Source organism: Podarcis muralis, chromosome 3 (genome assembly GCF_964188315.1).
Source record: "Podarcis muralis chromosome 3, rPodMur119.hap1.1, whole genome shotgun sequence".
In the NCBI taxonomy this organism is placed as follows: Eukaryota; Metazoa; Chordata; class Lepidosauria; order Squamata; family Lacertidae; genus Podarcis; species Podarcis muralis.
The window spans coordinates 36950337-36966352 of record NC_135657.1 but is presented as its reverse complement, the minus strand read 5'-3'; the positions used below and the strand labels follow the sequence as shown (position 1 = coordinate 36966352).

The 16016-nt window shown below is 40.0% G+C and overlaps 1 protein-coding gene across 5 annotated transcripts in view; it reads right to left on the bottom strand.

Moving 5' to 3' along the window:
- BTBD9 (BTB domain containing 9) overlaps positions 1-16016 on the bottom strand; it is a 161915-nt gene that overhangs the window by 143221 nt on the left and 2678 nt on the right. For 3 of the 5 annotated variants that reach the window (XM_077925646.1, XM_028724392.2, XM_028724391.2), the window contains exons 2-6: positions 8372-8583; positions 6953-7316; positions 4218-4482; positions 2777-2996; positions 1009-1128 (exon numbers count right to left, since the gene is read on the bottom strand). In XM_077925646.1, coding sequence (XP_077781772.1) covers positions 1009-1128; positions 2777-2996; positions 4218-4482; positions 6953-7316; positions 8372-8556 — 1154 coding nt within the window. In that variant the 5' untranslated portion in view covers positions 8557-8583. Of the gene's footprint in view, positions 1-1008; positions 1129-2776; positions 2997-4217; positions 4483-6952; positions 7317-8371; positions 8584-13724; positions 13983-15893; positions 15917-16016 lie in introns of those variants that run through there. The other 2 variants (XM_077925648.1, XM_077925647.1) reach the window with 2 other exon arrangements.

Genomic DNA, 16016 nt, shown 5'->3' with positions numbered 1-16016 from the left:
TGAATCTCTCGTAGTTTTACCCCCTGGAGATTTTATTTCTTAAGTCTTGGGACAAGCTTGTTATTCCTACACACACACACACACACACACACACACACACACACAATCTGAATTAGAACAAGATGTAAAAAATACCATGTGAACCTGTGTAGGATCTTATATATACCAAAGAGGGAAAAGATACCCCCCCCCCAAAAAAAGTGGCCAGGGAATGGGAGGGAAAACAAAGTAATGCTTTTCAAATCAGAGATCATCTCACATACTATCACTGCCTCAACTGCAATCCCTGTAATACTGCAGAAATTTACTGAAGGGGAAAATGACATTTTCTTCTAATATTATGATGCTAAATTGCAGCTGCATGAATAATAAAAAGAGTACCTTCTACAGGTGAAACAGAGTGATGCAATCCAAAATTGTACTTGATTCTCTGGAAGGGCCTATCTTTAATATTTTTTTATTTTTAACAAGAAGTGCTTAAAACAGGTTTATAAGTTAGATAACTACATGCTAAGCAATTTTATTATCAATGGGTGGTATCCAATGGGAGTCAAACTCAGAGCTTGTCTATTCAAAGTATTACTAACGTATATCACCCATAATGGTAAACTGCAATTAACTGGTAAGCATTCAAGAAAAAATCTAAATTTTTCCTTCTTGGTTTTTCAGCATCACTTTTCCAAAACTTAGGGACAACATCCATATTTGATTGGGGTTATAAAATACTTACAAAGCCAAGTTGTTCTCTACAATGCCTACAATATACACAAAAAGCTATCATGCTCAGGACTTGAAGACGACCAGGTAGATAAACAACTAGCAGAAAAAGAATTGCATATAAAAAGGGAGAGGATTAACAGTTTTTCAAGCCTACAGTTTGCCGCTCATTATCACACAGCTATCTCAACCACTGGAATGTGACATCTAGCTCTAAGCAACCAAATCGGAACAACTGAGATACAGACAATAATACCAAACTGCATAGATGTGATCAAATTGTGCACTAACCTGCAGACACGGGCAGGAAAATACAGCTTCTGCCAAGATCGACAGAGATATCTGGAGTGGTCGATTACACGGATCCAGTCTAGCTCGTCCATGGACACCTCAATATAATAGGAGTAAGACCTTTGAACAGCAAATTAATTAATTGAAACACTGAGATTATCAATGCACCATCTTTATACAGTATACCTTATGTATCCTAGTGACTGACTATGTTAAGGTCACATGAACTCCACTACACAACATAAAGCCAAATATTCAATAAATTACACCTTTAGTGGCAATATAACAAAGTATTAGCTTTTAATGTAACCAAGACTACAGTTCTTACACATATTTGCATGACAGGTACATTTCAAAACTGAAATATAATTGCATGCTAAAAATACTTTGAGATCTTTTTAATGGCAAAATTCACAATCGCAACAAAATGAAGTAGTCTTCCTTCAGACATGATGGAACATTAAATGCAGACATTTAACACACCTAAAGTCATAAAAAAGTAATTTGTATTCCTCCTGCATAGGCTAAATTTAAACCTGAACCACAGTAGTCATTCCTGCTACAACATCAGCAAGGCAGCTTAGGAAAGATTTAGCAGACTATAAACATCAGCACAGAATAAAGGGAGACTGAAAAGGGAAGTTTATTTTGTGTTATATACTATTTTCCATCAGTTTTTGGTCAACAACTCTCAACTCTATTACACCTCCTCTTTTAATCCACTATATTATATACATCTCTCTGCTATCTTATTTTACAAATTAATCATTCTGCTCTATTAGAAGCTTGCAATTTGCAACAGTATCCTTGTTTTTCTTATACTAGATGCTGCTATTACTATTAATATGTGTCATTCACCAAATCCTATTGCCCACAGGGTTAGGCTGTAGGATTTGGTCAGTGGGCTTACCGTATTTTTCGCTCTATAAGATGCACCAGACCATAAGACACATCCAGTTTTTGGAGGAGGAAAACAATAAAAAAAATATTCTGAATCCCAGAAGCCAGAACAGCAAGAGGGACCCTTGCTTTCGCTGTGCAGCGACCCCTCTTGCTGTTCTGGCTTCTGGGATAGCCGCACAAAGCCTCTTCGGGGCGGGGGACTCCCGCTGCCCTGAGGAGGCTTCACACGGCTATCCAGAACAGCAAGAGGGATCGCTGCGCAGTGAAAGCAAGGATCCCTCTTGCTGTTCTGGCTTCTGGGATAGCTGCGCAGCCTGCAATCGCTCCATAAGACGCACACACATTTTCCCTTACTTTTTAGGAGGGAAAAAGTGCACCTTATAGAGCGAAAAATACGGTAATTATCATGTCATGGGCGACTTTAACAACTCAATTTGCTCTGCTCTGCAACTTGAGAACATCTCTGTCAAAAGCAATTAGCTTCCCTGAAAGGAGCTGATCCCAGCAGGCTGTGCATTTGGTGCCAAATTTAAGAGACACTGAATATAAACTCCGCTTGCCTAAAAATAATTGGGACCATAATTAAATGCTTTCCATTCTTCCTTTGCAATCACAGCTTTGCCTGCCCCAGACACCTGAAATCATACATGACATCAGGTGAAGGGTGGTAGGTGTGGCTTGCCGGGGGGGGGGGGCAGGACAATCTCAGAAGGCCAAATAAAGTCTCCCTGGAAGGCCTAATTAGGTCTGCAAACTAGAGGTTCCCCAGTGCTTTGTTAAAGTAATTATATTTATGTATAGATTTGATCCTGCAGTAGCCTAAGAAAAGGCATGGTTGGTAAACTGAGTATGACTTGGAACTCACCTGCTATCACGATCCCATAGCAGTATACGTATATGATTAATTATCGATGGCTGACCCAATTTAATTTCAATACCAGAACGGCAGTCATCATCAATGGGGTGTCGGGAAAATCCATGATCCAAATCATAATTCTGTGTGTCTCCATCTAACAAAGCAGATTTCAATTCCCCTTTCACTACCTGGGCTCCATATTTCATAGTGGCAATGTTCTCACCTGGTACTGGAAGAATGGGAATAAAAATGACGTTTTAAAATTATGCTCTTCTTGCACATTATGCTATTTACAAAAATGTGGAAACAAATGATATTAAAAAGTCATACAAAAAACAGAAGGTATCTAAAAGGCTGACATTATGAAGTGTCTAGTGACTGGTTAAAGCCACTACCCTGTCATTAAGAAGATAAGGTGAACCTTGCTGGGTCAGGTCAGTGGTCCATTCAGTCCAGCATCCTATTCTCACATTGGCCAGCCAGATGCCTATGGGAACCCTACAAGAAGGACCCCCTATGTGTATATGTGTGTGTAGAGATTTGCTTATTTTCACCAAAACAACAATTCAACATAAAGTACTTATGATTAACTCACATTAGAAGCAATAAAATGGGACACGGTCAGGAATATCACATGTCCCATTAATTTTAAGTGGACTTGGTCATAGCTAATTTCTACTGGACTGTGTCCACAGTATTCAAAAATATTTCTATTACTGGTGAACTTTATATTTATATAAGATGCACAAAATACTAATTCCCAGGAAAACATCATTTAAAAAGTGGCTCAAGAGTACCACTGCAGATTTGTAGCCTCCTCGTCACAGTCAGTTTAGAGGAGGGCAGTAGGGAAGGCATTAATTTATTATGACTTGTAACTGTCTAAATTTAAGGAGGTGCAATATTTCTGATATATTCAGGAGAGAATGAATTTTAGGGATCATTTGAGACAAGTGTGTTTTTAAGCAAGTAACCAAAGTTTCCACCAGCAGAAGGACACTCACACTACTGCTATTTCCCCTCGTCTCCTCCCTCTTGCCAACTTCTTGTGTGCCTGTTCAGCAGTGCCTCCGGAACAGGGTATACTGTGTCATGAGGATGGGTTACAACATGAGTGAAGAAACACTCAAAACCGAGTATGAACAATGTTTCCCTCCCTACTCCATGGCACAAGCCACACTGTTCACCAACACCCCCAACTTCTGGAGAGACAAAGAAAAATATTGGTTGCACAGGTGGTCTTCTACTCTTGCAACCTTTGAATACAACACAGTGTTTTGCCATTCAATCAATTTGCTGTAAACAAAGTAACCTTATACAACCTTGTGAACACTTGTATAGCCTTGTATTTCTGTTAGTAAACATTTACTCAGCATCAATAGTTAGCTAAGGAAGTTTTTAATTATAAGAAAACATATAGGGTCATTTCCCTGGAAATACGGAAGCTTACTTAACATGCCCCTATAGTTGAGGTCCATATCCCGACTTTCAGATCGAACTTTAATAGCATCCAAAATGGCATCAGGCGACAGCAATCCAGAAGGCCTTACAACATTTAAGAGCTCTGTCAAACTCATCAGTGGCAAGCGCACTGCCTGCATGATTTCTGCATGATTTTCCTTCGGGTTGTGTTTACACCAGTTCATCAAAGCTTGGAAAATATCCTTCTCAGGTGCTGCAAATGAATCCCTCAGTACAATACTGAGAAGAGCTGGCTAAGAAACAAGGAAAGATTAATGTAAATACAATTTGAAAACCTAACACAGCTGGCATCCCACAGTTCACATACATGAGTGGCCACTGGAGCCACCTTTCATCACAAGTTTGCTTATCACAAACCTTACTTTTATTTACCATAGAAACTATTATGTCCACAATAAAATTCTGATCCTAGGGTAGTTTACAAAAGGTTAACTAAAACAACCCATAAAATACAGCTAGCATTATAAAGCCCAATAAGTAAAAAATCAAAGATCATTACAATATTAAATACAACATTAATTCCCTCACACTTTAAATAATCTGATCAATTCCACCAAAGGCCCAGGTCAACAAATGTGTCTTAAACTGGAGCCAGAAGCCCAATAATATAGTGGGTATCAATGCCTTCAGAGGGAGAGAATCGTACATGGCAGGGTCCCACTACAAGAAGACCCTATCCCATGCCTTCACAAAGCGACCCATACCCACCAGCCACAGATCTAGGTCCAGGTGGCACAAGATATGATTGAAGAAACTTCTCACAAGTATGTGGGAAGAGGAGAGGGTAGGGGAAGCACACAACATCTTTCTCAACAATTCAGGAAAGCTAATATTATTTATTGACTAGTATTCACCATTCTTTACTCATATCTGATATATAACTTATATGGTATGGGTCCAACTTCGCAGCCAAAGATGTAGACTTATGATCAAAGTTTCCCCACTTAAAAAATCAGCAAATTCTAAATAATGCAGTGTGGTAATATTTGTAATCTGCCTAAAAGGTAGGGCCTACCCTATATATACAGTAAGCCCACAACTTAGGTGTATTTATCTGGTGTGCATTCAGCTTTGTGTGCTTGCAAAATAAAAATTACAAATTAAAAAGAGGGTTGAAAGGGAGCAGATATTGGGAAGGAAAAAGACTTTCACAATCCCACCTACCATTGAATGCAATGTGTTTTGACTATATGTGATTTTGGCTTTAGGAATGATCCCTGAAATATAACTCCTGTGAAGTTTGCAGACTTACTGTGCCCTAATTTAGACAGAACCACAAACACCAAAAATGTAAGAGTAAAGTGCAATGGTATCAAAAGCAGAGAACAGAAGAAGAGAATACTAGCACATTTTCTTATCTTCTGGGCACCTTCAGCATCAGGTGTATGAAATGTCTCTTTAAACAGATGAAACTACATTTGAAGATGCTTGTTTCCTATACTAAACAATATATTCAAAGTTATCTCCTAAGAGAGTGTTAGGCAGAGCTGTGTTCAAAGAATCAACAATATAGCATCATCTTCAGAACAGCTTCAAAACAGCTTCAGTCTTTTACTACATGTTAAAAATCAAAGTTTGAGTGCTAAACCTTAGCCACCTTACAAGGATGCAGAATGACTTACAAACCTACATGATATTAATTATTAACCCGTCTCCTTGGGCTTCTGGTTTAATTTTCGGTAACATATTGATTCTTTACTGGGATCTTTTCTGATCTAATCATGTCTTTTGTATAATTGACTTTTCCATTAAGAAAAGGTTGCAAGAATCACTGCACTGCATCTAATTCTGTTACCACAATCAGTGGATTTCTCAATTTTATCTCTCCTCTTTTTACAATATATATATTAAGGCTAGGCAGCATTATAAACAGTGATATTATACCAGTAAGCAAAGAATAACCAACTGTTGATTACCAACTTTACCTTTATTTGTCATGGAGACAATTATGTTAATAATTAAATTTCCAGGAGGGGGCAGAAATTCTCTTACAGTGGAAGTTATTGTGTGTCCCAGAGGTTTCATTCAATATAAAGGTAGCTTGCTTCCAGCCCCCAAAGTCTGCTTTGTTCTTCTCCTCCAGATGTTATTGGACTGCAACCCCCATAATCATTTACCATTTGCCATGCTGTCTGGGGCTGATGGGAGTTGTAGTCCAGTAACATATGCAGGGCACCATGTTGTCTACCACTGACACAGTATAGCAACTCTACCTCCCAAACATGAGAGCTATTTTCAGGTATTGTCTTCATGTTTTCAAAAACAGTTCTGTGAAGGGGACAGAGTGGTTGAGGCATAGTGACAGCACCATGGCACAGCCCAAACAGTTGTGATGGTCCCATGGGGAAGACTGACATTTATGTGGTAGAGAAAGGAGCATACACGGGAAAAGGTATTCACAAACAGTGAAGAATCCCCATGGACTCCAATTGGAAGCCCACAGGAAGCCTCACAAAAAAAAATGGTGGAAGTACAACTCTCTCCCCTCTTATCTGAGTCTTGGTACTATCCCAAAGAACTCCAACCAAGCTTCATCCAAGATATATAGAAAATGGAAAAATAACTACACATGGAATAGAACATTGCACTCCATGAATACTGGAATGGTTTTCGGGTCCTATTTCCAAAAACATTTACACAAACATAAAGAATAAAATTGGGACTGTTATTTTTTTACTGAAAGCTTAAAAAACTGATACATACCTTAGAAAGTGACAGAAAACCTTCACTGGAGAGCACCTCTTGAGCATTTCTGTCCATAAACATGCAGCACATACATGTAAGCTTGGGAAGCAAATACAGACTAGCAACGTCGTAAGTCATGCAAACGTTCTGAATGTTAAGGATGGTGCAAAGATACTCAGAGGTGGAATCTTCCAGTTCTGGGAATCCGTATTTATGTGCTAAACTCAGGAAGTCTAATAGGACCTCCTCCTTCTCATCTCTTAATGTGGCACGGCCTGTGTAAATATATTTTAACAACATTGTAAAGGCCTCTGCAGTGGTGTCTTGGAGAGGGATTTCTGCTTCAGGCTGAGATTCACGCATTCCACCATATAATAATGCTCTGTACAAGGGGAGAAAGAAACAATGTAAAAAAAAAAAAAAAACTTGTATTCTGGTAAGAGAGACCTTAGTAAGACTTGAAGCATATATTGTAGAATATGGCAAACACAACTGTCAATAATTTCATTTGAAAGTTAAATCTATGCAATTGAATGAAAATTATAGTTGGTCCTTAAAGTTAGAAACTATGACCTTAGCTTTGAATTTGAGGACTTGCTATGAGATATTAGAACAAACATTCAAGAGCTAAACTGAAATTTACTTGCAACGGATTATCAGAAGCAACTGCACAAAAGGAAGTGAACAAATTGTTTCATTCAACACGTGAAACAGAGTGTCTGGTAAAACATCAAATGGAAGGTGCAGTATCTACCATATTTACCATGATGTTCTTGGGAGTCAATAACATTATACTATCAGCACTGCTTTCCTGAACTTCACCCATAGAAATCAGTTGGTCACACCTACCAAAGGCAATCACACCTACCAAAGGCAATCACACCTACCCAAAAGGAGAATAGATTAAGGTTCAGTAAGAAAATTTCAAATTGCTTGCCTAAATTTCATCTACCACCAGGCAGAACACAAAGCAAATGTTGGGAGGTGGAGTGGGTTGAAAGGAAGACAGAGTTGTTTTTCACAACCGTAGGAGAAAGCATAAAACTCTATTTCAAAAGATGAGCAAGGAAAAAATAAAATGTGAAATCTCACATCCAACAACATAATTCTATCTCACGTTGTATTAAATGTAAATACACACATTTTACCACACTTCACAGTAACAATGTTTCCTGGGGGAAAGCATGTATAGTGTGTGAACATCCTGAATTTTAGGTCTTTAACAACCAACATCCATTCTGGATACATATGCAGTGAAGGTCAAGATATGACAGCATAATATAAGTATTGTCTCACAGTTAAAAACAGTGTACCATAATAGGTGTTCAGAAAGCTCCCATGCACTGAGCAGATGAAATCAGTTTACTTTTAGTAGTTTCTATTTTATCTTGCTTAACCAGAAGCTCTAAGTATATCTGATAAGAAGTTATACCTCACCTGAAATATTGGCACCTCGCTGCCAGAATCACTCTGTGTGCAGGAAAACGTTTCTTTTCCACTATAAAGGTAACATCACTGTACTCCTCCCCATTCATCAGAACACCAACATGATCGGACAGAATGTGAACATGGTCTATTTCACCTACTGCTGTGTAAGGACGGAGTGGATGGCTGTTACTCATCTTGCAGGATGGTGATATATCCTACACCTATAAAAATAAAGCATAAATAATATGAAAGAGGGACTCTCCTCTAAAAGTTATTTTAAAGTTAAGTGATGTACATGGAACCATCCTTTCATCAACTGATTGATACAAACACTGTTTGGCTACAAGAAAGTCCCAGGTTTAATGAAAGCAGATGTCAGAATGCAACACTGCCAATCTAACTGCTCCAAATAAACAAGCCCTTATAAAGCAAATTAGAAGAAAATCATTATGTTGTAGGGTTTCCACACAGTCAGCCAACTCACTAATTATAATGCTCTGTACAAGTTAAAATTGATTCTGTAACCAGGGCAGATCAATTAGGAACCATATAGCAGTGCTCAAATTAAATATTGAAATCTACACCAAGAGTTTTCATCCATAATTAGCGAGAATATTAGTATTTATGACCTATTCTCACAGGAGCATGATTAACTCTCCAAAACTGAGATCACAGTGATTTTCAATTATTAATATAGGAAGCCTTTTCAACGAATCATGTTTTATAAGACAGATATACTATTAAGTCCTTGAAATGCTCTCCCGGGAAAGTATCAATGCCCAGTGTGCTTTCAGACTGAAGAAGCTTTTGTGGAAAGATAAACCTTCTGCTCTTTACTTGCAAAGCCTAAAAGACTTCTCAGGGGGAGACATGGCATTTGCAAAACATATGCTTTAGCTACTTCGCTCAGTTCATGATACCCACACGGTGCATAATTTGAAGCTGCTTTTATTTTTAGCACCCACTTTGGGGAGAATAGAGTACCATGCACATTTAAATAAATTATAAAGTTTCGGAACATCTAGAACAGCTATTTAAATATTTTTCTCTCACACCTTGTATTTCTTCATTACACAAAAATTGTGTGTACGAGAAAGCGAGTGAGTGAAAACAATAGATTTTAACTTTTTAATATGGCTTTTACTATATTGTACATGCAACTAGAGCCAATGCTCATGTGGAAGATGAGGTTTCTGGCTACCCCTGCACTTGCAGGGGTAGAAACTGAAGACAAAACAGTAATAGGGGTTTTAAAATTACCAGGTGAAACCGTTTTCAGAAGTAATCTAAGTGATACAAAATATATCAAAGTCATTTTTAGAGTCAACTATTTCAAGAGCTACTGAAAAGCCAAACACACTTTGCCCTGTTCTCTAACTTTGCAGCGATGCCAGTACTTGAGAGGTGAGCTCTACCCACTTCCAGACTCACTAGAGCCAAGAGTTCAACAGATGGTCGTTCATCTTTTAGCCACTTCTCAATCTGACTGTTGTTAAATCTGCCTTGCTATTTCTCAGAAACGACAAATGGTTCAGAATGCAACCACAGAATGTTCACTGGGATGAGCCACAGGGAAGCTGTCTTTCCTTTGAATTTAATCACACATCTAAGTTGCTGGAGGAAAACTTGTGGCTCTTCAAATGTTGCTGGACTAAAACTCCCCATTTTTCCTCCCAACACTGGCCAGCTGACTAAGGTTGTTGAGAGCTGAAATCCAACAACACTTGGAGAACCACAGGTATCCCACCCCCACTTTTAGATCTTCCTCAGGAGCCCAACTCTAGATCACAGGAGAGGGCTACCCAAGACAGGGTACTGGAAGACCTGCTCCCTGCTTTGCAGGCCTTTTTCCACCTGGCCTGGGAATGTGGGGCCTGGACTGATTCCAGCTGCAAAAGTTGAAGCTGCTGAACAGATTCTTCGGCTGAGGTGTTTGGGGGGTTTGCTGTCATTGGGGGGGGGCTGCTGCTGTTGGTTTTTTGTATCTTTATTTTAGATATTGATGTAATTTATGTGGAAATCGTTCAGTTTGGTTGTGTATTTTTAATGTTTAATTGATTATGACTATTATGACTATTATTATTATTACTGTAATACCCTACCCATCTGGCTGGGTTTCTGCAGCCACTCTGGGCGGCTTACAACGTCTCTAAAAACATAATAAAAGCATCAAGCATGTTGTAGTTATGTATTTTTTTCATGTCATAAGCTGCCTTGAGCATGGTTTGAATTGTGGAAAGGCAGTATACAAATAAAATTATGTATGCATGTCTGTCCAAATGTGACAAAAGGACCGTGCAACTCCTCCCCTTCTACCTAAGAAGGCTGATGTCAAATTAACACTACACTTTTTCATAAGCCTTGGCTGCTTTTGGTAAGTTTTTCTGCTGTTTATTGCAGGAATTATTAGTTGGCTTTCATTCTGTTTTTGTTTAATGCATTTTTGTTGTTTTAATGTGTATTTGTGAGTCACCTTTCCAAATTTCCTGGTTCAAAAGGCAGAATATAAGTTTTTAATAACTAAGAACCAGTGTTGCACAATGAATACCATGCTGGATGTGAACTGAGGAAGATCTGGATTTAAATTCCCACTCAAGGCATGAAGCAGATACCTTGATCCAGTTTATCTCCACCACTCAAACATGCATTCCTCCTCCCTAACTCACAGGTAGTTCTGAGGCTAAGATGAATAGCTCAGTGCAAAATACCTTGAGGTCCTTGGGAGAAGGAAAATATATAAACGTAAATTGAATTTTAAATACACATATATACAGAATAAAATTAAATCAGATTCATGTTGAGCTGTCCAAAGGTATTTATGGAACAGAATTTGTGTCATGTCAGCAAGTAGGAACAGCAAATCTTACAGGATAAACTATTGAACAACAGGAAAATGACTTAGAGCACAGCTTTCAAAACTGTGTCGCGACACATTAGTGTGTCAGCTGCAATGTGTAGGTGTGTCGTGCAAACACTCCCCACACTCCTCCCGAGGCTGGAAAGGGGTTAGTTTAACCTCCAGTTTGCTAGTAAAATTGAATTACAATAAAGGTAAAGGGACCCCTGACCATTGGTCCAGTCGTGACCGACTCTGGGGTTGTGGCGCTCATCTCGCTTTATTGGCCGAGGGAGCCGGCGTACAGTTTCCGGGTCATGTGGCCAGCATGACTAAGCCGCTTCTGGCGAACCAGAGCAGCGCACGGAAACGCCGTTTACCTTCCCGCCGGAGCAGTACCTATTTATCTACTTGCACTTTGATGTGCTTTCGAACTGCTAGGTTGGCAGGAGCAGGGACTGAGCAACGGGAGCTCACCCCGTCACGGGGATTCGAACAGGCGACCTTCTGATCAGCAAGCCCTAGGCTCTGTGGTTTAACCCACAGTGCCACCCGCGTCCCTCTAAAATTGAATTACTGGGTCGCAAAATATGCATGTCTAAAAAGTGTGTCGCCAACATGAAAAGTTTGGAAAGCTTTGACTTAGTGTAACTGAGGATTTTAAGTGTGTGCATGACTAAGGCAGGGTTGTTGTGGAGGAGCACGTCAGCAGGACTGGGCAGCTGCCCAAGGTCTCAGGAGGGCCCACCAGGACTACCTGATGCACTACTCAAGGATAGTATAGCTGTCTGAGCAGGAGGGAGTTCCAGAGCTCCACAACTTGAGTTGGGAAAGCAATAGGGATCATTGTGGCTCCGGTCCCTAAGCATTGCCATGTGTCCTGGTCTGAAAAGCACCTGATGAGTACCAGAGGCCAAAACAAAACTAAGTATTATAATCATAAGTGCAGAAAGTATTTTTTGCACTGAGTTAATCTCAATACTATAAAAAGGAGTGGCACCTTTGAAAGACTTCTGTCTGCTTTCATTTTCGTTTCTTTGACTCATTTTAGTTGCCAAGCCCTATTTGTCTGTTTCAGTCTATCAAGTTACTGCAAAAAGGAGAGTTCGTGCAGCATAGTGCCTAAAATAACTGAAGAAGTTCAAATCTGCCTCCACCCTAACCTCACTTGTTGATTTTAAGCCTGTATCTACCACCTGGAAAGAATCATGTTGATCTACCTTACAGAAGATATTAGGCCCAAAACATACCATGCAGGCAGTCCAAATGCAATTGTTAAGTTAAACCATAGGTACTTAACCTGGATTTATAATGTTGTTCAGCATTGTGAACAAAAAGGTCTATACAGGATTTCTTTGAGGATAAAATGAACAGAGAAAGAACCAATGAATACTGCTTTGAGTGTATAGCTATTTTTAAATGTCCATTTAGAGCTCAGGGTTATGAATGGGTCAGAAATTTTCAATTTATTTAATTTAAATATTTATAAACTACACTTTCATATACAATATCACAAAGGCAACATACAGACTAAAAGCACAATACAGAAAAACAAGAAAAAACATCAAATTGATGATAGTTTATACAGGGGGAGGGAGTGCTTGGTTTGTTTCTTCACGCAAGTCATTAAGCTTTACACAAGTTGTAAATCTAAATAAAAAAGTGCATGCAATGATAATTCTGTTATGGCAAAGAGTGCATATGCACTGTGTTCACATATGCATATGAAAAACTGTCATGACAGCTTGGATTCAAATGCAACAAAAGGAAGACAAGCAATTAAGAGATTCAAAATGGTAATTATGTAAATAACTCCTTTCAGAAACTATTATAATAATCAAATTATTACAAATCAGTCTTATACGTGGAAAACAAGAAACCTGTACAAATAACTGAAACAGATGCAAAGTAGATGCCACTAAATATACAACAGGAATATATGAAAGATGGCGTTCTAATGAAAATTACACAGGTGCTCTACAACTGGTAACTTTGGGTCTATTTGTAAAATATCTGAGATTGTGGCTTTCAGAATTAAAATCTCTGCACAACCTGGAAAATGGAACACCACATTGTAAGTATCTACGATTTTCAAGATAGAAACACTGACAGGTGCAGGTAATGACAACAACAAAATTACAAATTCACTACTCTGATGTAGTTTCAGTGCATCCAGACTGAAGCAATTTGTGCACAATTTGTAGTATAGTTACTTACAATGATCGTGTTGACACACCAAACCATAATTAAGCATTGTGTGGATGAGCTGGAACAAATTCAAGCATGTACTGTACTGCCTTCTTGGCCTCCTAATTTAGTTTCACTTTTACATCTTGGTTTGTCATTGCACTTCTAGATAGCTATAGAAAAAGCAGAAAGCCCTGCTCTATACTGAAGTTGGTAACAGAAGCAATAAGGAATCTGTGCAAGCAAAACACTAGTTTAAAAAGTTTTATTTTTTAAAAAATTAAACCATCCTCCACCCAATGGGTTCCAAGAAGCACATTTCAAAGTGTTGGTGCTGACCTTTAAAGCCCTAAACGGCCTCAGCCCTGTATACCCGAAGGAGTGTCTCCACCTCTGTCATTCAGCCAGACACTGAAATCCAGCACCAAGGGCCTTCTGGCAGTTCCCTCACTGTGAGAAGTGAAGTTACAGGGAACGAGGCAGAGGGCCTTCTCGGTAGTGGTGCCCACCCTGTGGAACGCCCTCCCATCAGATGTCAAGGAGAAAAGTAAATCTACAACCTTTGGAAAGATTCCCTATATAGGGAAGTTTTCTAATGTTTAATGTTTTGTTACATTTTACCGTATTTTTCGCTCTATAACACGCACCTGACCATAACACGCACATCGTTTTTAGAGGAGGAAAACAAGGGGGAAAATTCTGAATGAAACAGTGGATGTATCATTTTTGTGCTTCATGCTGTGGCCACAGACATGTGATCTGATGGTGAATTTGGGGTAGCTCAATGCAAAGATCCTGAGGATCCATGTGGATCCATGCTTTTTAACCACATTTTTGCACCATTGCAGCCCCAGGCAACAGTGGGTGTGTGATTTTGGGGGGGCAGGCTGCTATGTGATCTGATGGTGAATTTGGGGTGGCCCAATGCAAAGATCCTGAGGATCCATGTGGATCCATGCTTTTTAACGTTTTTGCACCATTGCAGCCCCAGGCAACAGTGGGTGTGTGATTTTGGGGGGGCAGGCTGCTATGTGATCTGATGGTGAATTTGGGGTGGCCCAATGCAAAGATCCTGAGGATCCATGTGGATCCATGCTTTGTAACTACATTTTAAGTGGGGAGTGAAGGAAAAACACAGAAGGGACAAGAGAGCGGTATGCAGAGAAGCAGCTGGCTAAGAAAGCAGGAGAGAGATTTTACGGGAGGGAGGAAAGAAAGGCAAAAGTTTCCACAAACCGAAGCCAGCTTTCTCTCTCCTCCTGCATGTTTTCTGGCTGCCTGCGAGGAGCACGGAGAGGAATTAGAAGGAAAGACCTCTGCTTTCCCCTCTGCTTGCCTGGAGGGGAGGGGATTTGCCTGCTCTTTGTTCCGTTTGAGCAAACACAGCAACGAAACAGAGGAGGGTGGGCAGTAAGACCCTGAGGCAGAATGCAGGAAAGCAACCACTTCCTCTTTTCAGGTTTCCCTCTCCGACACAACGCACGGTTGATTTTTGCTGATTTTTGTTCCTGCGCTCCCCTAATCGGCTCCAGGGACCCCCCCCCCCATTCGCTCCATAACACGCACAGACATTTCCCCTTCCTTTTTAGGAGAAAAAATCTGCGTGTAATAGAGAGAAAAATACGGTATATATGGCTGAGGCAACCGAGTCAGATGGATGGGGTACAAATAAAATAATAATTACTATTATTATTAACAAACACACAATATAACAAGACAGTACAGCATCTTCATACAAGTTATAGGACTGGGGAGCCAATGGTCCAAATCATCTCTCAGCTATGAGCATCACTTGGTTACCGTGGATCAGTCTCTCAGTCTAACTAAGCCTATCACACAGTGATGTTACAATGATAAAACAGAGAGGAGTAGGAACCATATATGCAGTCTTGAGCTCCTTGGAGGAAAAGTGGGATATAAATATAGCAAATAAAAATAAATTTTATAAAACCAAAAGCTCAGCTGATTAAAATCGGCTTAACCTTATGCCAAAAAGATTGTAGCTAAGGTGCCAGTCAAACCTCCCTGAAGAGAGCATTCCAAAGTCCAGGTGCCACCACAGAAAAGGCTCTCCAGCAACTAGCACAGATACAATTCCCAACCCAAGAACAACACTGTTCTTGTGGTATTTTTCTTTTACTGTACTATTTTTTGTTGGGAGTTGCCCAGAGTGGCTGGGGCAACCCAGTCAGATGAGGGGCATATATATATAATCATTATTATCATTATCATTACTTAGCAAAACTGCAAGGAGGGAAATGGGTCAAGGCTGCAATCCTACCCCCGGCTATGCAGAAGCAAGCCCTTCCTTGTCAAACCAGGGAGCCTACTGCTAATTTTTTGTCAGCACCCGAAGAAAGCAGCTAAGGGCAGCTAGTGCAGCTTGAACTGCACCCAATTTCTATTAAAAATAAAAAGTAAAGCTTTGGGCTTCAAAGACAGGAGTCCAGAGCATCCTCAGATAAGAGGCCTGCCTGTCCCTGTGAAAACCCTCCAAAGAATACCCACCACGCCTGAAGGGTCCAGGAAGACCTGCCCCGTCTCCTGGGGGCGGGGAGGGCTGCAAGGTCAGGGGCAGCCCCGCCCCCCAAGCAACGCCAGGTGCGCCCACCCAGCGCCCGTCTTGTCGCG